Source organism: Orbicella franksi, chromosome 14 (genome assembly GCF_964199315.1).
Source record: "Orbicella franksi chromosome 14, jaOrbFran1.1, whole genome shotgun sequence".
Lineage (NCBI taxonomy): Eukaryota > Metazoa > Cnidaria > Anthozoa > Scleractinia > Merulinidae > Orbicella > Orbicella franksi.
Genome location: NC_138158.1, coordinates 93700 through 115280, shown reverse-complemented (window position 1 = coordinate 115280; position 21581 = coordinate 93700). Strand labels below are relative to the sequence as shown.

The 21581-nt window shown below is 36.8% G+C and overlaps 1 protein-coding gene across 21 annotated transcripts in view; it reads right to left on the bottom strand.

The window, feature by feature from the left end:
- Positions 1-243: 243 nt before the first annotated feature.
- LOC145467803 (uncharacterized) overlaps positions 244-21581 on the bottom strand; it is an 84633-nt gene continuing 63295 nt past the window's right edge. For 8 of the 21 annotated variants that reach the window (XM_081451397.1, XM_081451394.1, XM_081451396.1 and 5 more), the window contains 4 exons: positions 15789-15908; positions 6208-14359; positions 3475-5037; positions 244-3251 (listed from right to left, as the gene is read on the bottom strand). In XM_081451397.1, the coding sequence (XP_081307523.1) occupies positions 2464-3129 (666 nt within the window). In that variant the 5' untranslated portion in view covers positions 3130-3251; positions 3475-5037; positions 6208-14359; positions 15789-15908 and the 3' untranslated portion in view covers positions 244-2463. Of the gene's footprint in view, positions 3252-3473; positions 5038-6207; positions 14360-15788; positions 21475-21581 lie in introns of those variants that run through there. The other 13 variants (XM_081451395.1, XM_081451406.1, XM_081451398.1 and 10 more) reach the window with 13 other exon arrangements.

Sequence of the window (21581 nt, the reverse complement as noted above, 5' to 3'; positions counted from 1 at the left end):
TATCCAGACACCTGGGTTCCAGTAGTTATGGAAGATGATATTAGTCTTGCTCTAATCTTGTCCAATTAGAAAACGACACGAAGACGAAGGTTAAAGATCGATTTCCTGTTCGCTGCAACTGTCATAGTTTGTTCCGGCCTCCTTTACAGGCCATGGAAAACAACCACAAAGCTTTACAGGTCTCGCCATGGAACGTGGTAAAGAAAGGCTAATTGAACTTAACTGAAGGTCAAGTTATGATAAATTGGCTAAGATATGATAAGATAAGATAAGATAACTTTAATTATACACGGTTTTTTCATCAGTCAACAAAGTTACTGGACTATCAACCTATCTTCCTAACTACAATAAAAATTGAAAAAAACCTGCTTTCCATGGAGGCCATCTAAAAATTAAGACATTACTTTAAACCGTGGCGACTTAATCTGTTAATTTAGATTTGAAATCGGTCAGTGAAGATGCTTGTCTTAGGTCTGTTGGTAAGTTGTTCTACAAGTGAGCTCCGCTCTACGAAAAACATCTCTTAAGATAATTAGTTCGAGATTGTGGAAGTACTAATTTGTTTTCGGTATTCCTTAAACGATAAGCATTTACGTTGTCACGATATACGAATCTTGATCTCAGATAATCAGGTGTCATACCATTTAATGTTTTATACGTTAGGATAGACTTCCGTTCCAATCTTTGATAGAAGAGTCTTCGCCACCCTAATTACTATCATAGCTTGCAGACATCAGGGTGCGAGCTGCGCGATTTTGAAGCCTTTGCAGTTTTTCAGAAAGGCCCTTATTACAGTTTCCCCACACTACATTGCAATAATCAAAATATGGTTGGATAAGGCTATTATAAACTTTAATTAAAACATTAAATGGAGTGAGATGCCGAATTCGTTTAATTGCACCAATGGCACAAGCTATCTTCTTAGAGATATTTTCAATGACACTCCCAGTTTATATTTTGATCGACATGAACTCCAAGGAATTTAGCGGAGCTTACTTGTTCTACTGCGTTCTCGTTTATAGTAGGAGAGGGACTTTCCATAAATTGTGATAACTTCTGCCTTGATTCAATAAGCATAAACTCAGTTTTTGTCATATTTAGGGTAAGCTTGTTAGCAGACAGCCATTCATACCCATTACTCAGGTCGCGATTAAGGCGATAATTTAATTATTTGCTCAATGTCAGTCCTGGCAAGTGTCAGGCTGGTATCATCCGCGTTTGTTCTGGGTTCAGAACACAGTCGAACCTCCCGTAAGCGACCACCCAAAATGTCAAGCTTAGGTGGTCGCTTTCGAGAGCTAAGACCATATTGGGAGAAAATTTTGCCTCTTTAGCGTACGGTGACTACAGAGACTTACTTAATGTTTTAAATGTTCTATTGATGTCAGAAGTCAATTTCGAGAAACAATACCGCGCTTGCCATTGAGAAATATCAGTCTCTTGTACTGTCCAGTATGGCAACTTCATTTGCTACACATATGACAGAATACATATATCTTATTAGGTGTTTTGGTGTGCAGTATCGCTGTATGTATTTCACGAGTTGTGCCGTATTTTGACGAGCCCGTAGGGCGAGTCAAAATACAAACAATGAGTAAAAATATACAGCTATACTAAACACCAAAACATCTAACGAGAGATTTATTATCCAACAGCTGTCAACAAATTTATCAATAAAAGAGGGAGAGTGTGACAGTTTTGCGTGCATGGGCCGACCTGAACGGCAAACAGGTTTTCTACTGTACAAATACGCCAAACAGGGTTTCTATTGTACAAATACGCCAGACAGGTTTTCTTCTGTACAATATCGCTGTATATTTGTACTGTTACTTAGACAGTACTCGCTGCAGTTGGATAATAAAACCAAATAATTATGATGGAATAACTACTGATCAATAAAATATGGGTTTTAGTAACTTACAATAAAATATTGAAAGTATTCTGTGCATGTACAGTAAGAGGATTTTGCACAGCACCACAAGCAAACTACTGGAATTTTAAAAATACCGCCCCTTCTCATTCGAGGATCTTAAATGCAACACAAATCTAAAGTTTACACATTGATTCAAGTGACAATGGCAGAGTTTTGCCAGGCAATGGAGCTGCCTAAGATTGAGTAGAACATTTGATATACAAATTTGTATCCATTGCAACTAATGACACTGAAGAATAAATAAAAATCAATAAAGTGAACTGTGATATTATGTACTATAGCCTGTGTAAGGATGGCTACACAAGTTTTTCTTTTTTACAAACAAATTTGCCAAAGTACTTCAGCACTACTTGATGAGAAGTCGACAATGATTGTTTATGAATAATTTATTCATAAACAAGCAAACTTGCTAGTTTCAGTCAACAAATTGAACGGGAACAACCTTCACACAAAGCAATTTCAAGTAGCAAAATGTACCACTGTGAGTTACATTCAGTTATAAATACTATTAAAGGTTGTACCAGTGTTGTTCAGAACTCATTTCTTTCTGTTTGATGTATTTCTTTTTTTCCCTTTGGCCACATTTCTGTCTTTTTCTGATTTTCTCCCATGAAAGGCCGTGATTTGTACATGACGCCTTCCTGGTGAACAAAAGCATTCTGCTTCTTTAATTTCTCTTTCCTCTTTTTTCTTCTTCTAAGTTTACTATCTGTGGAATTGCGATAATCAGCTTGATAGAGCCTCTCTTCATCAATTCGCTGCCACGCTTCCACTATTTGGGGTTCAAATCCAATGCCAAGAATGGGTAGTAGCTCCGAATATGTTCTGTGGAATCCTTGGTTGAACTCTAGTACTCCAAGGCTGATTGCTATGCTTATTTCCTGGGGAGAGCTGTATACATCTTTTGATGCCTTTCCCCAGATTACATGGTGCAGTGATTCATTTGTATTTTGGGTGTAACAATTTTCACACCCAGCTAGGAATGATTCATCACCCAACCAATGAAACAAAGGTTGTACTACTTCAACAATTGCCTCAGGGAATGGATTCTTCACAGGCTTGTGCAGATCAGTGCCATTAGCAACATCACGTTGATAGCTGCACCAGGAATCACCACCCGCAGGGCAGTCTTCATGACAAGGATTTTCTACCATGCTGCTATAATGCTTTAAAATAGCTCTTGTTGCTTTTGCCATTTCTTTTGCATTATTTTTGTTATCCCTCAAGGCTCAGCCATAAAAATTCTGCAAGGTATCCACTCTTGCACGGGTTAACCTTCCCACTCTAGTCAGGGCTTTGTTATCAGCTAACTTTTTACCTTAAAATCAGAAGGGATAGGTTGAATAATGAGTCATTCCAGTGAATTCCTTTGCACAATCCAGTCACATGGTACAGAATCAGAGACATTCAGCCATATGTTATGTAGTGGGACATCCAAAACAAAAAAAATTCACACCAGTAAAGCTTGCCTTTTCTTTGTTTTGGAAGTCCCACTGGATAACTTGTGTATTTTACAAAATGAGAATGAAACATATCCTCACCCTTGCATTCTTTCAGTAATGCTCTCAATCCTGTACCCATCTGGTTGGTAACGTGAGCAATACATTCTTCTTTTGGAATAAACTCAGCAGGACCATAAGGATTGGCCTTACACACAGCACTGTAGCCTTTGCTGTCACCATCACCAACGAATGGATTATGTATCGCAGCCCCCTACTTTGCACAGAACGCAAATACAGTATTTTTGCACCAGCGGCCTCCATAGACTACAAAAGAGCATCACAAGAAAAGAAAATGTTATTATTTTTGCTTGAAAGCTGTATGCAGTTTCATTAAAACAAAATTGATTTTGAAAAAACTGTGGCAGGTATATTTTTGGAGGTTGCAAGGTGAGCCCTGTTTTAAAATTATCAAACACAGTAAGCTCAAGAATAGTGGCTTGGTAAGCCTGAGGATAGCATTCCTGTTATATAGCCTGACCATAGTGTCTGTAACAAGGAAGGTTAGCATAATTGTGAGGGTAAGGATTACCATGTACCATTAAAACAAGGGTTTTAGCTAACCTGCAACCTGTCAAAAATATCTGGTACAAAACTAGGACATCACAAATTTGCAATTGGTGGTGTTCTAAATTCCAAAACCCTTGGTACAGTGCAAAATTCAAATTGAAATACAGTGTATGTTCAAACATGTCAAATACTCAGTATGTTCCAAACCCTTTCCACCCTATATGTAGCTGTGGAGAAGAAAGACATTTATCACTCTTCCATTTCTAATAAATTGTGTGAGGAAATTTTGATACACGATTAGTATACTAGAAGCAAAAAATCAGAATTACTATGTTAAGAACTTACTGCTAATAGCCTGCATAGCAGGTGTATAAAGGGGAGGGGGTGGGAGAGGAGAAAGAGAATTCCGGGAAAAAAATGGAGGAGTGGAGGTGGGGGGAGAGGAAAAAGGAACCTTATATGCCTGCTGCGCAGGCTAACTGCTGAACTGCCATCGTGATTTAGGTAGCAGTTGGGCTCATGTTTTGTAAACCAAGAGAGAGATTCTAGTCGGCTCACTTCACCATCTGTCTTCTTTTTTTTTTCTCCATTTTCTTGCATTCTGCACAGGAACTACTCATGCGTAGAACATCGACAACCTTTCCAGTGTCGACAGAAATGACAGCAGTGACAGCATCCATAGCTGACCATCCTCTAGAGCACCACGATGCATTGATAGTAACACCGGCATTCACAACAACATAGCTCAATTGTTCCCTGGTGCAATCTGCCTCCCCAAGTGCAAAATTGTATTCTTTCACCACAAATGCTGCCCGATTTAAATCATTTTTAAGCAAATTCTTTGCTTCCTTTTTGATTTTCTTCGTGGTTTTAGACCAACAGTTCTTCGTTATGGGCTTTAATCCAAGAAAACCAAACATCTTTGATGCAGCCGCATGACCTAGTCCGATTACTCAAAAGCCAAGAACTTACACCAGATTGACTTCAAAACACTTTCCTCTTGGCATTTATAGTCTTTGGCTTTCAGATGACCTCCCCTGTGGCAACCTCACTCAACACCAGGAGACTTGCCAAAGTTGTCTTCAAATATTTCACCTAATAAGGGAAATCAAATTTGCAAACTATTCAAATGACCCTGAAAGAGCACAATTATATTGGACACATTGTGAGAGGGAAATATCAAAGGGAAGTTTTTTAAAGATATCAATAATCTTTCTCCAGGTCAAGCAGTCATGGTAGCCGACTATATGATGAAAATTATATTTCAAAAACTTTTTTGAACCACAAAAAGATTTGTTTGCCAAAAAAGGTGTTTCTCCTCATGGCTCAGTACTGCCGAGCACTAATTTGTTGTCTGAACTGTGCTCAACGATTTGATTACCATGAGCTCAGCAGTAGTTGGAAGCTGGGAGGAGCCGCCGAACGCTTGATTGACAGCAGCAAAAAATGCATTTGTCAGTTGAGCTTTGAATTTTAGAGTCCGCATGTCATTGAAAGGTGAAGTAAGAAGAAACAAAATGGCAAACTACTTGTAAACATAATTGCATGACCTCTACAGTGTATCTGACGACAAACAAAATTGGAATTTTTCTGCAAGCTGCCTTGAGGAATAAATCAAGAACTTTAAAAAACTCCATCCTGAAGTGTCCACCATCACTCTGTGGACAATGGAGCCCACTACAAAAAACTTCACTTGTGCCATGGTTGTCCAATATTTCTGCACTTACAGGGGGTACAGGTTGGCACTTTCAGAAACTTTGAGCCCCAGAAAGGAAAAACAAAGCTAGATGGGCATTATGGTACATTAAAATTCTCACTTAAGCACTTTAGAAGGGAAGGAAATGATGTGATGTTAGGTCAACAAATTGAAAAACAAACAAATGGAAGGTTAAGGGGAACTTATGTGTATGATGTGAGCATTGACAGATCAAAAGAATCTGAATCTGCAAGAGCAAAGGGTGTCAGAGTTCTCAGACTTTGAGTACTTTTATGATGAAAACAAAAATTTACAATACATCTTTGCCAGGAATCAAACTAGAATGCTTGAAAGCAAAATATATGAATCTTCTAAACTGAAAAAAGTCTGGGAACATAGTTTTCAAAACGAGAGCACATGAGCAATAAGTAACTTTTCTTTAGAATATGTAACAACAGTTAAAGAGCTACCCCAGAGGCCAGACACTCCCATGGTCAACTAGTGAGACAATCCCAGGTAGTGCATAGCACAACTGATAGCTCTGGCACGGTAGTCCCATAAGTACTCACCCCTGCTCGGTTCACTTCCGGTTTGTGTCTCCCTTGGTAGTCTGCTAGGGCTTTTCCCCTTAGAAGTGTGTATGTTTCAAGGTTGTAATTTCATTCAAGGTCCAAAAATTACTACTGGTGTTTTACATTGATTTTTGTCCATTTTAAATTCAATAATACTTTGAAGCAGCAAACGTGACAATTCTGCTCTTCACGCCAACTTTGTAACTTGATACTTTTGTTTTCCTCACAAAGGCATGTAATATGAAACCCTTGTTTTCTCCAAAACACATGGTAGATGTTCTTGTTCTTTGGAGATAACTGAAAGAAAGTTAAATATCTGATGTAGTGATGAAGAAACCGGACAGAAACAATGTTGTTTTACTAAAAATGCAAATTTTCTTATCAGCAATGAACAAGAACTAATTTAATTATCAGACAGTCACGAAATACCACTTTCTTTTTCTGTTGTCACCTTTGTTGTTAACAATGAAACAATTCAAAATTAACACACGACGATATTGATGGCTGAGAAGCATTTCAACGAAAAGTATTGAAGATAAACAGCGCTACTTGGCCAATATGAACGAGTCTCCTCATAGACTGATTAAATTAATTTGCACTTTCATTAGGTGCCACGGAATCTGCAGCAATATTTGAGCACTTTCCTGGTTTCTTTTGTCACAAATTTACAATTTGTGGAGTATTAAAGCCACTAACTTGGGAACTTTTTAGTCTCTCTTATGGACACAATTAAGACGAGAAATGAACAAGCCGCTAAGGAGAGGCAATACATGTGAACCCTGACAAACACACTATTGTAGATTGAAAACAGCAGATATTTGTTGAACCGACCTGTGTGTAATTCTAAAAGCTACACAGCCAAAGTAACGTTTCACTTTTGCAACAAAAAGGGACTATTGGCACTACTTGAAAAATAACTGCTGTCCTTGGTCACATGACATGACATATAAAATACCGCGTGGAAAGATAGTGTATAACACTAATGATGTTAGAATGCATGCGTCTTACATGTTGAGTTCTACCATAAGGAAAAACACACAACATTTGTGCGTGATTCCATATGCAATGTATCCTCCACCTAGTATAGAAGCCACAAATGCTAACTAATCTACGCATGCGTTTAAATTATGTATTTCTTTTAGGTGTTTAATTAGGTTACTTTGTATTAGTTCCCATTGGGATAATCAGACCTTTATGTACCACTCCTTGTGAGTTTACACAAGGCTGTTTTTTTTATATATATATTGTTGTTGAAAATAGCGTGTGACATTTTCTTATACTCTTTGGTTTGTAACCTGTATTCAGCATGTCTCAGATTCTTGTAAATAAACTTGATCATTGCTGGCAGCTCCCTCCACTATTTGTTCTATTACTTGTCTCCTCTACTTATAACAGAAATGTTTTCTATTCAGCTGAATGAAGCAAAATAGAATAGAAGAGCAAATTAGTTTTGTTCTAAAGGGAATGGTCCCACAAGGAGAGCAAGGGGTTACCTGAAACAAATATACAGCTTTGCAATGTTCACACCCAACTGACGGCAATGGAACATGTTTTACGTAGAGTACACATGTACCTTTCCCACCCTACCCCCACCACATCCTTGCCTCTAGACTAATTAATTAATTGAAATTAATTAATTAAACAAACATTAAAGTTTACACTTAAGTGCCATAGGGCCATAGTGCATAGCACCATAGTGGCTTAGTGCCTTAGCAGCAGGCAGGCCCCAGAACCATCCCAACAGTGCACTCTGCACTAAAAAGTCAATTAATAAAAAATCTGAAAATCTGAAAATCTGAAATCTTATTTAGGCACACCAAGTAGCTCAACTGCATTGACTACATTACATGGAAATAACACCTGCTGTAACTGTGGCAAATCTTTCCTGCGAAAAGGAAATTAAATGAGGCACAAAGAAAATGGATCTTGTTCCAAGTCTACAAGTACATGCAATGAAGATCCAATCAAAAACACGGTTTCTTTGATAAAACAAAAAGTATTTATTCATTTATTTATTTATTACAATTTAATGGCAATTAAATCTAAGTCGAAAGGCATACACAAACAGGCAGAGAAATAGGATAATCTGTAAAAGAGTGGAACACTCCATGCGAGACAGATCACCATGTAGCTAATCTAAATAAATGTAAGCAGTCAAGAACTGAAGGATCAGATTTAAGCACTGAAGAGAAGAGCTGGCTCAACTCAATGCCTGGTAGGGCTGACAAATCTAACCACTCTTCTAGAACTAACTAGCGCTTTAGTGAACTACACAAGGAAACAATGATTGTGTGCTACCTTAAGGGTGTTGATGAGAGGAACAAACAATATAGAGCTGCAATGTGCCAAGACGAAATGCTCCAAAAATTAGGTGCAGGAAACAAACTAAAGGAAAACCGGATTAAGAGCTTCTGGTCAAGATATCATAGGCAAAGATGTAACTCCACGAAAGACATCTAAATGTAAAAATGATTGGGATTTTTCAGGTTTTACCGGCTCAAAACAGTTTCCAACACTTAGATTTTGATGGATCAGTACAACCACTCTTTACCACTTGATGCTACAGTCATAATATCAAAAAACTGCTCAATCATTGCTGATCATGTTGTTATCAATTTTATGACCCAATAGGTTACCATAGCAACAGTATGATCTGCTAAAAACACCCTTAGTTTCAGCTTTAGGAGCTTATAATTGAAAACAGGAACTGTGAATTTTTTTATATTATCAAATTTTAACAAGTATGATAAGACGCAACTTTTGGCAACGGTTTAAAATAATCCGTACATAGAAATCAGAGCCACCTTAAAGTTTTGATAATTTAAGGTGGCTCTAACCCCTACATACAGAATTTTTTAAACTTTGCCAAAAGCTGCATCTTATTATGCTTATTAAAATTTGATAATATTACAAAAAAATTACTGTGCTGTTTTTGAATTATAAGCCCCTAAAGCTGAAATGACAACATGTTCACCAATGATTGGGCAGTTTTTTGATGCCATGATTGCCGCATCAAGTGATAAAGAGTGGTTATACCGACCCATCAAATTCTAAGTGCTGGAAACTGTTTTGAGTCACGTTAATTCATGACAAAAGTACTTTTAAATTGAGTGTTGTAAAAGGCAAACTAATATTTTAAAAACTCTAGTCAGTCACAAAGGTCATAGAGAATACAATAAGCCAATGAAAACACATTCATTACATGTAGCTGAAATGAAGGATGGGAAAATGTGTGCGAGTGAGTCACAATTGGTTTTGGTTTAACCTCTGTCTGGATGGAAAAGTGGCAAGAGAATTTGAAGCCAACCATGTAACTTAGTTGATGCAAAATCAAGTACTTTTCGACACTCAAAGATCCCTCATTCATTTCAGTGGTTTTTACTGGTGTATGGCCATTTTGATATAGAGTCAAACTTGCATCAAAAGCAGTTACATTTTTCTTCATCAAAATGCCATCTTTCTCCCTGTCCCCACTCATCCTTTCAGTTTGTCTTCCTTTTGTGTTTGTGATTCCTCAGGATGTCTGCCATACAATCCATTTATAAGGAGAAAAACAAGTTCTCTGCATGCAAGATTTGTTGAGTTTGTGGAGTTGACATTCTGCAGGTTTCACAACTACCTCCTTTTACAGAAAATGAACTCTTTTGAAGCTAAATCTGATTTAGTTATAGAAAAGAAAAGAAATGGTCAAAAAAAGCCCCAGAATGTGAGGGATCCATTTTCTCCAAGAAGTTTACCAGAAAATACTGTAATGAGGTTATGTCATGTAGTAATTCTGCACTGAAAAGTTATTAGTTTGAATGTGCATGTACATGAAAATTATCTTGAAAAATAAATGCAAATGAGAAAAAAAAAGTATTTTAAAGCAGTCTACAAATTTATTTTTTCTTTTTGTTTCTTTCTCTCGCCTCCATGTCATCTTTTCCTCTTTGTCTTTTAGTAATTCTTCTGAGCTTCTGAAATGCAACGTATATTTGGAGGGAAGAACGCTCAAAACTCTGAACGATTGGATGAACGAAACAGATTTGGAAAAAACAATTACCTCTTTCTCTCTTCTGTTGGAAACACAACTCCTTGAGCTTGAAAGCTCCCTGTCTGAGTTTTCCGGAGTTTTAACATCAGTGCATTGCCACTACAAGGTTGCGACACTTTTAATCCATTGGTATTTTTAAATTGAATTTCAGAAAACTTTATGATGAAAAAAAACTTGTAAATCCTACACTACCTTTCTTGTCTTTTTGGCCGCTTGTCTGAGATCTTGGCGACACTACTTCACCGGGAAGTAGGCATCTGCACAGAACTTTCCTACCCTTTTCTTGGTGGCGAGAGAAATGTTTAAGAAGACTGCGAGAGATCACAGACAATAATATTTATGATCAAGAGAATTTCGTTCTGGATAGTGTACCAGATAAAGCTTTTAAGCCACAGTAAATAAACAACGTTAATAAATAATATATGACTGTTTCCGATACAAGAAAACTCAGAACAAACATATTTTTACTACAGTGGGATATGTTCTCACTCCGTCTCACAGGATATTTCAATAGCTTTGCTGGTTCTACAGCCCAGCAGTCTAGCTTAAGTTTTTTGGCATCAGCTTCACTTTTTTGTGAATTACAAATTCTTGAAAATGATGTGAACTTTCCACAAATAATGTACAAGGCAAAGCATGGTGGTGTCCAAATATAAAAAGTACAACGTTCAGGCTAAAGAATGCTTGCACGTGAAGGAAGCTCGAACGCAAGTGGTTTCGAATGTCAATCTAAACAAACCGAGGTGGTCTTTTTTCACACTAAAACCATGCAACTGGTTCAAAACAAAACCACATTCATTTAGGTAGCACTGAAAAGCTTACACTCTAATGTTCTTTATTGTAGTGACATATGTCTGGTACACTATACAATGAACTTACAACAAAGTGGATAAAAAGTGCTGCCATAAAGAATTTGTTAACCAATTCAGGGCTTGACACAAACTTTTCAACTGATTACCCTAGTGGCTAGTGATAACTTATATGTTACTAGCCAAAACCTTGTTTTACTAGCCAAGCATTGTGGTTGGCTACCTTCTTACATGAAATTTTTGCAATATGTTCATTTCGCGATTTGGGGGTGCACATATTTGCGACACTTAAATTTGGTGATTTTGCAAAAAAAATTGAATTTTGAATCACTTTAACTTCGCGTTTTGAGTAATACAAAATTTATTTCCTTGGCAATCTTACTTAAACATGTCTTTGAATTTTGTAAACTGACTCTATCAAAGGTACAATAACGTCAAAAGTAGCAAAAACACAATGGTGGTATTATATGTCAACAGTAACATAATGTGTTATTTGCGACACTTTAATTTTGTGTTTTTTTTTTAAATCGCAAAATTCGCAAAATTGATGTGTCGCGAAAATTTCAGGTAGGTCCAATAACAATAGAATTACTAGCAAGACTTGAAAGCACAACACAAGCAACTCTCTTTAATACATAACATTGGTGATTATACTGTACTTAAACTAGTTTCAAAAAAGCTCCAGTTCCCAAAAAGACTTTCAGGACTCTGTTTTTCTCTGAGACTTCCTTGGAAAAATATCGAGACCCCCAAGACGTCACTGTAAAAACTGTTGAGACTTCTTCACAGACAGGCGCTGTACAAATGTTTCAAAAGCAAAACAACTATCTGAACAATACTGTAAACTGTTGTTGACAAAATTAGACTACTAAAAACGGATGGTTTAAATGTCGAAGGAAATAAATATATCTTTAGTTATATATTTTTTAGCTTTAAGAGGTTTTTAATGAATGCTGTAATAATTTTGGTTTCATTTGATTTTTTTGATTGCCATCATTTTTATTTCAGGACCTCCCTGAAAACCACATTTGTGAGTGGAGCGTCCTGTATAAAGATTCTTATTATTATATTATTATTATTATATCTTTCTCATCTAATTATTTCTGTAGTGGTAAGTTTGTAAGTATACATACAACGACAAACCACCAATGTATTGTTATGCTAAATGAAATGTTATCCCTTTACAGTTCCCCACTATTTTGTACATGAAAAAAATTTCATAACCAAAAAGAGCATTGATGTGTGCTTTCAGAAAATGCTGTCTTGTTTGTCACATGTTTCTTTCGACAAAAGTAACAAGTTCAGTTTCCCCCTTTATGTACCACCCAGTGAAAAGTAGACAAACTTAAATTTGCATACATGTACGTGCTGAACAGCACATGCCCAATATGTCCACAATGAAATTCAGACCTGAATCTTACATTTAATTCATTTGATGGTTTCACTTCAAGCTCCTGAAGGTTTTGAAGTGATTAGTGAAAATTAGTAAAAAAAAAACAACTTGTAAAATGTTATCATAATACAACAATGTAACTCATCAAAGACATTACAAGAATCTCCATCAAATTACATATCAGTATCAAATATAATATAATTATCTATGAGTGAACAATTTGTTAGAAGAACAGAACATACAAGGTGAGACAGACCAGTTTAGGCAGGCTGCCATACATTTTCATGTTGCTTTGCTAATTACTTAATCGTTATAAGTAAGAAATAACACTCTAGCATGAGGCATACCTTGCATTAGTTTATCCAGCTCCTTTGAGCCTGTAGTGATATATACATGCTCTGATCTCTGTTGGTGGAATTCTGTGGCAGTTGTGAACCCCACAGGCACCAGTTTGGAAGCTTCATTGAGCACTTTTTCAGCTTTACACGTAGCTTCCCTTATTCCTTTGATAGCAAGCAGGGCTTTTTATGGTGTGTATGCTACTGACTCGATGGTGTGAAATCCAGCTTATTGTAGCTTTTTGACATCATTTGCACTTATTCCATGCTCCTGTAAGGAAATAATTTTCAAAGTTTTCAATACATTTGGTATAAATGATTGATCTTGCTTTTGAGCAGGTATATTATATTTCACAGACTCCGTTTGAAATATATGACACAACAAATTGTAGGAATTTCCCGGTTAGTGCTTCAAATGACTTTTTAACGCCAACAGAAGGGCGAACCCTCCTAAAGAAACAATAAAAGAGGCCTGGGTATACCCACAAGGCGCTGGGTCCTAGATCTTGTCGTCCCATGATGCTTTGGTGGCTTTTTGACACAATGGAATAGACAGGCAAAAGAGAGACCTCATAGAAGGGAGGGAAGAAGGGTGGGAAGCTCATATATTTCTCACTTCATCTGCTCATATAATTTGAATTATAACTTCAGGCCACTTTGCCGCCCTAGTATAATTCTCATTATATGCAATTAACAACGAAAATGTGTTTAATTAATTGTGTCCATTTAGATGGGGTCTGATTAACTAACTGGCCAGATATCAGATGTATCTTAGTACTTACATATTGACATGCAGTCACTTACAGTATCTATAACAAAATTCTTGATCGTGATTGGTTCTCCGCGTGCCTATTTGCCAGGTAATCAGCGTATCATCAGATGGGTGTCCAATTACAGGTATCCAATTTGAACTTTTTTTAATTGGACAGATGTAATTGGATACCGACGTGATTCACACATCAATTGTGTACGCTTTAATGGCTTTCTTTGCAATGTTTCGTACAGTTTTCAAAACTGATGAAACGCGCTACATACGTTTTCCCTCAAAAGAAGTTGTCAAAAGACATTGTTAGTTTCGAAATTTGTTATAGATACAATTAGTAACTGGACTTAGTGTCCTACAATTCAGGGAGTAATCGTGCTTGTAATTCCAATCAGCCTTGTGCTTCGCGCTTGTCCTATTTTTAAATTACTCGCGCGATTACTCCCTGAATTGTACTCCATTCGGTCTAATTTCAATTACTTAGTACACATGGTTTGATTTTGGGCTTTGGTACCTATTCCATAATCTAATAGCAATTAAAATATTGTATAAGGCTCGCATTAGCTACTGGTCGAAAACAAGGAAATAGAAAAATGGAGTAATGTTTGGAGAACTGAGTTTGGTGTCAGAAAGAAAAAAAATTGAAACATCATGAAGCTTACTTACAAAAGCAAGGTAACTTTGATACAAATTAATGCATGCAGGTCTTGCATAACCTAATCTTTTAAGCTAAAACCTTGAATACAGTCAAACCTGTATATAATGGTCACCACTGAGAAATGGCCAGGTGACCGCTGTACACATGTTTCCTCTCTGGAAGTCAATAAATAGCATTTTTATGTAGAATAGTCACTCAATTAATGTTTTATTGACAATAACGAGTAACAGCAATGCAATAAACACGATAAAAAAGGCCACAAAATGTCCATGGTGTACTTTAAGGGAGGTGCAAGATACTTGGATCTAAGTTTCCGTGTAGGAAAAGCTTTCAAAGTAACAATATGGATTTCAAGAAGAAAACAATTGTTATAATTTTATGATATTTCGGAGCTTTTGGGCAGGCAGTACTCTATACTAATTTAATGTTTATTGTAATTAATTTATAAATTGTGAGTACAAATAAATGGTTGTTGTTGTTGTTGTTATTGTCAAAGCTTGATTTCATGTACTATGTCATTAACTTTACTCAGTGCGAAAGAAAGTTCGTCATGTTCATGTATTAGTAATTGTGTTTAGTACTAACATTTGTATTTTTGTGTGGCCCCAGCCTTGGTGACTGCTATTTAACGAGGGGATGAATAAAGCTTGGCATTATTCGTTAATCGTAACCCAGTTTCCTGACTGTTATATACAGGAAAAAGATAATGAAATTTTGGATTTAGGAAGTCTAACGGGTGACCGCGTCCGTTATATACAGGTGACCGCTATATGCAGGTCAACTTAACAGTACATATAAGGGACAATTTTTGGGAAGTTGTTCAGTGACCGTTATACACAGGGTGACCGCTATATACAGCAGGGCGTATCTAATCGATAATTTTGATACTCGATCGAAATCGAACGTAATCGATCGTAATCGATACTAATCAATCGATTAATATCGGAAATCGATAGAAATCGATCACTCGCGTCTTTGTGACTATCGATTTTGATCAATTTCTGTAATTAGCTATCAATTGTATCGATTTGTTCGACAATGATCGAAAAGAAAATGGAGGAAGACTCTCTTTCATAAAGTTCTCAGTTTTACGCTAGAATGAGTCAAAACTCACCCGAGCAAATACACAGTAGTCCAAACTGAACTGATAAGCATTCCCTTTACACAGCTTTATGTAAGATTGATTATAGAATTTTTAGTAAATTTTGAAACTGAAAAGGATTAAAACATGAACAACGCAACTGTTACGAAACTATCGTTTCCGCCTTCACAATTAGAGTCATACTTGTTGTTACGATATCTCGAGTCCTCTTCCTCGTTCTCTTCAATTCGGTTAGTAAGCCATTCCACAACTGTAATCCTCTAAACGTTTTTGAGAATTTACCATAACTTGTTCTTTTATAGTGTATTTATTGGCACATATTAAAGATGTTGTTTGAATAAGGTTATCGTTTTTGTGGTCAGCGGCTTACAAATGTAAACAAGCCCTCCGCGATCATTAAGTCGAAGGTTATTGGTCCCGATATCTGGGAGTACAGGCTTTAAACAAGCTACTCTTTGAGAGGCGTATTACTGTCGTTGTACCTCGAGTTTGTTGAAAAGCAATGGTCCAGTACTTTCTTCCATCGAAACCTCATGTTCAATTTCCCCCTGCCTTTCCTGCTGCATTTGTCCACCAGAAGTTATAATACATCAGGCCGAGAGCTAAAAAACAAGCAAATTCAAGAGTTGTAAACGAGCAACGCCATGTCTGAACTGAAGCGAGAAACAAAATTTGCGTCATATAAACAGGAACAAAGTGTGCCTATTTTCCTTTCCTTGAGGCAAACCGCTGACAAATAAGACTGACCACGCATCCACGCGGGGCACTCTGGGGAGAAGAAACGCTGAAGGATTTTGCTCGCGGGAGATTTAAAAAACCACGTGTTGAGGTCAGTTCTATTTATCGTACTTTTTACCAAATTTGTTGCTAATATTTAGTTTACGGTAAACTGAAGGTAACTTTGATATATCTGTTTAACACTGTAGCTGCTGTCGTCTACTGCAAGGTTAGTTTGACATGACACAGCTTTGCAACGCTCGTTTTGGGAAAACCAATGAAAAGCAAATGAATGCAACGATAAGGTAAGCTCAAATGTTTTAACTGTGTAAGTGGAAACCTGTTACTTGTCTTAAATAGAGTACTTCATTCCTTTTGGAAATGAGGTTCCCGTGGTCAACTGTTGACCAGCTGGTTGTTGTTTACCAGTTGTTCCTTGGGTACAAGTGCGTACCAAAATTTCCGAAATTTTCGAAACGGGGACAAATGGTATGGAAATTTCCAGGGAAAGGCCCCAGAAAATCCGGAAATTGTTGAATTTCCGAAAAGCGAACCATTCAACTGAAAATTCAGAAAATCAAATGGAACGGAAATTTCCAGCAAAATAAGTTCGACAATTTGGGTATACCTCAAGAGGTCGGAAATTATGCAAATTCGCAATTTTCTATTCACCGCTAGTTCTTTTGGCCTCAAGCACAGCGAGTTTGACATCTCACGGAAGGATGACGGTGACGCGTATTCGAAAATGGAAATACTTTAGAATCTTTCCACTTATATGTCGAGAAATACTAGCTACAGTTAAATTCGTGAAGAAAGCAAGTGATAAAAATAATGTCCCCATGGTGAAGTTGTTTGTTTTGCATAGGTTGGCTAGGAAATGTACAAAGATTTATAACGCGTGCAGAACCATTGTGCGACTAATTAAACCCTTTGTTTTGCGACTTTTTCGCTGCCGTTGGTCTATAAAAAGCCACGATGTCGACATATCAGTGTTTTGTTTACTTCTATATTTGTGATTTTAACCTCGAAGTCATTGAAAAAATCCAAGCGAACAAAACTGTGTACCATTCGCCCGTGGAAATTTCCGATAATTCACACCGGAATTTTTGGTCGAATGGAAAGCGTCCCTAGCCTTGAATTTTCTTGAGAAGTTCATGAATGCTAGTTAGACCACAGGCAACATTTAAACAATATTTATATTAAACAATACGGTGACGAGTATTTGAAAATGGAAATACTTTAGAATCTTTCCACTTATATGTCGAGAAATACTAGCTACAGTTAAATTCGTGAAGAAAGCAAGTGATAAAAATAATGTCCCCATGGTGAAGTTGTTTGTTTTGCATAGGTTGGCTAGGAAATGTACAAAGATTTATAACGCGTGCAGAACCATTGTGCGACTAATTAAACCCTTTGTTTTGCGACTTTTTCGCTGCCGTTGGTCTATAAAAAGCCATGATGTCGACATATCAGTGTTTTGTTTACTTCTATATTTGTGATTTTAACCTCGAAGTCATTGAAAAAATCCAAGCGAACAAAACTGTGTACCATTCGCCCGTGGAAATTTCCGATAATTCACACCGGAATTTTTGGTCGAATGGAAAGCGCCCCTAGCCTTGAATTTTCTTGAGAAGTTCATGAATGCTAGTTAGACCATAGGCAACATTTAAACAATATTTTGTCACCGCAGTATAACTTAGGAAGCAAGGTAGACATGGAGAAGTTGAGAAGAACTTATTTTTTATTTCTTTTGATTTTGGGGGTACAGTGTACCAGACTCATTATAACAACAAGTGACTATTATTTGAATTATCAAAGCATCCAACCTCAACAAGGTTTTCGGGTATTTTGTATTTTGCAACTCCCCACTTCCCACCAACACAGACCAATGTTATCCTGATTAAAACTAAATTGCTGAATTGTCCAGGCCTAAAAAATCTCAAACAAAAACATCTTTAGACAGACGTCTGTATGAACAATGTGGATACAATCTAATTGGCAGCTTAATTTAACCCAACTAGTTTATGTAGTTGGTTGATGCTAGCAGCTGGCAGTGGATAAGCCTAGTTTTAAGGACTTGCTGGTGACTGATGTTTTTCCATCTTGACTAACAGTAACATTTGTCTGGTTCACTTATGCTGAAGCACTTCAGTTTCTGCCCCACACAGGACATTGACAGTTTAAAAGACTTTATAGATCGAGAATGAAATGAAAAAAAAAAAAAAAAAAACACTTGGATGAGTGAATAGACCCAGTGGAGTTTGTTTGTTTTTTTGTCCCATTTCAGATCATACTATTGCTCTAGAGACTGATGTTTTTAGATCCCATGGATGCAAAAATTAATTGTAAGCAAATGTCGTACATATTCAGGAGTTTCCAAGCAGCTTTGTCAGCCATACCTAACATTGTCAATCAAAATTTTGCAGTCTTCCATTAATTGGGTGGATTTAAGCTTTAGATAGCTGCATTGATAAACAGAGAAAATCTCCCAGCCAGTAAAACTTGCATGAAAGATTTTCAATTCAGATTTCATACATTTATGATGTGATCTTTTTGTCATTGTAAGTAAAGCTAGAAAATAGGTCTATCCACATGTTACTTGGAAGTTAGTGTTGTAAAAAGGAAAATTAAGCCATTGTCTTTATTTTGATGATTATGTTTAATCAACCTTGTTGTCTTTACTTCCAATGGCAGGACTGCACGAGCTTCACTATTAGATTAAAGAGAGTGAAAGTTAGCAGAAAACAAAGTAGAGTGCAGCTGTTTTCCCACCTAAAGCATAGCATCAAGTAAGTGTGGGAAGGTCAATCCAACTGTTCAGTTTCCATTGTCTAATGACTGACACTGGTGCTATTCTAAACAAATGCTAGCCAATTCTCTACAAGGAAAATATTTATGTTTGCTATCTACAAGTACTGGTATGATAGATACTTTGCTCTTAATTTTTAAGTCTGTTATTTATCTGTGTGATTACCTAACACGGTGGGTTTAATATGAGATAGACCTCTTTTAATAGCTATAATTGCATCCCAAGGAGGTCATTTAACTTTCCTAACCTGTAATGTCATACTAACCACAATTGTGCAGGACTCCAAAGAAAAAATATATTTTTCAGTCAAAATATTTTGTCAGTGTTTTTTTACAACATGCAGAAAAGGAATAAGCCTGCTTTTTGACCTGTTTGTTCCTGCCTTGAAAGTCAAAGAGGATGTGCGACTGTTTTACTATATTATATTAGTGATGAACTACATAATTGTACAGAGCTGGTCTGTTAATGTTGTTTAATTACATTTTAATACTCCCACATAAACGAAAGGTGTCGTCAGTCTTAAAACTTTGTTCTCAGACAATACCTACATGTGGTTGAACATGCCTGAATGAAACTCAAACTTCAGTTTCAAGTCAAGTATCCATCATGCCTCAATAGAAAGCAGATGATTTGTTTTGCCAGTTCTTGATTTCTTTTGCAAAATTCCTAGTTGTGTTCCTCTATTTTGTCGTAGTTTCTGGCATTTGGGTGGATTTGCAAAACATTCTACCCTGCATTTGAGTGTGTTTTTGCTCTCCATTGTTCAATGATTTAGGGATATTGCATTATCTAATACTATTGTTAATAAGCAACAGTTTTAACACACTATTACATGTGCGGCGTGTTTTGGATGCAGAAATGAAAGTAGCAACGTGAATGGGTGTGACTTTGAAAACAAAAGGAGACACATTGTAAAAGCTTACTACTGAGTAATAAATATTCATTGATTTTGTGCAAGTTGTTATTGTGCATATTTTAGTGGTATATACCACTCTCACTGGAAAGTGGTATACTGTTTTTCATTGGGTATCCAAACACATGCAAGTGATGTGGTATACATCTTGTGGTTGGTAGTTGACCTTATGAATTATTAATGAGTTTGAGAAAGTGTGGTCAACAACAGTAAGTTGAGTAAACTTGAATAATTGCAAATGTTTCCACCCTACTTTACATGAAAGCAGGCAAGAAAACATGCAAAGAAATCCTCTTCATCTCTTGAGCGACAATTACTTCCAAATCGACTTGCAAGAAAATACGCACTCCTGATTGGTGAATTATTGAGGCTTCCGTGGGAGAGCCTGAGTCTAAACATAGGCACGGAAGGCATGCAAGAGTTATTTTTTTGTGAACTATAAGTCTTGGAGATAGCAACATTCACGGAACTGTTTACAGTAATGATTTGGTTGATTTGACAAGTTTTTTGGTTGCAATGTACAGCAAGAAAGAAACTGGGAGTTTATGATGGACATACAATGTTACATCGGTAATGGTAAGATAACTAAATAGTAAGCCATAAAATGTTTGACTGAAGAAACTACAGTAATCTGACACATCTCCAGATTAATGTAGATACCATCTTATTTTCTAACAGGCAATTTTATTCGTTCTTTGATACAACCCACACTGCGATTGGTCGGACAATCGCACATGCATAACTCCCTCACTCACCGATCACGTAGCCCTTCCCACTGGCGGGGGGACTCCCTTATATAGGCTATATAGGTCTGTGCGGCCCCGAAGGGTATGGTTTTTCAGCCGTTTTGGTCATAAACAGGGTGTTGATTTTAGCTGATTTTGGCCATTTTGGTCATAAATAGGGTATGGTTTTTGCACTCTAACCTTGATATGGGTATGCTTTAAGAAGAAGCCACCTCTTCATCATTATCGAAAAGAAAATCAACAAAAGCCCTTCACAAATTTATATGTTTACGGTAATTTAACATTGGTTTGAACTAGGGAGCTAATTATAACGCAGGTCTGAAACAGGGTTTTGATTTGAGGGTCAGGTCGTAAATAGGGTTTCGAATTTTTGGTCAGGTCATAAATAGGGTAAGGAATATCGCAGATTTTGGTCATAAATACCATAAGGGTTTTGGGAAGCGGGCCACACACCCCCGACCAATTTTTCTGGGAGTACCCCCTTGGGAGCCCTTCCAGCCCCCAAGAGGAATTTTTGCTAAAAAATACTCAAGAAAGAGGACTTTTCGCATTTTATACGAGTCGTAAGTTTACCCTTTTTACACACCACTACTTCGCCGAAAATTGAAAGAGAGAGAAAAAAAACCTCCCTGGCACGTTGAAAGTCTGATTTAATTAAATTGCACTTTAACTTGGTGCCACACAGTTTTCAAAGAACATTTGAACAGTTTTCACACTTTTTACCTTAAAAAAAATATCGGACTGAAAAGAATGTCATAAAATGCCCATCAAATAAAAATATTAAACTGCTACTGCAGAGACGTAAAAACCATCCAGAAATGAAAGCTTCTCTTTTGTTTAATATCCTGGGAACAATAGCCGATAACTTGTAAGCTCTAATTGAATTTACTCCCAAATGAAAAACAAAAGTGTTGAATTACCATTTGTAACTAAAAGTAGCAAACATCTCGTGGGAACAAGTGGTGACGATTCGTCAGTTCTAATTGAATTTACCACCTTGTGAAAAACAAGAGTGTCAAATTACCCATTGTAACTAAAAAATAAAAATATCTCGTTATATTTGCATGCAATAAGAACAAAGCAATCATTA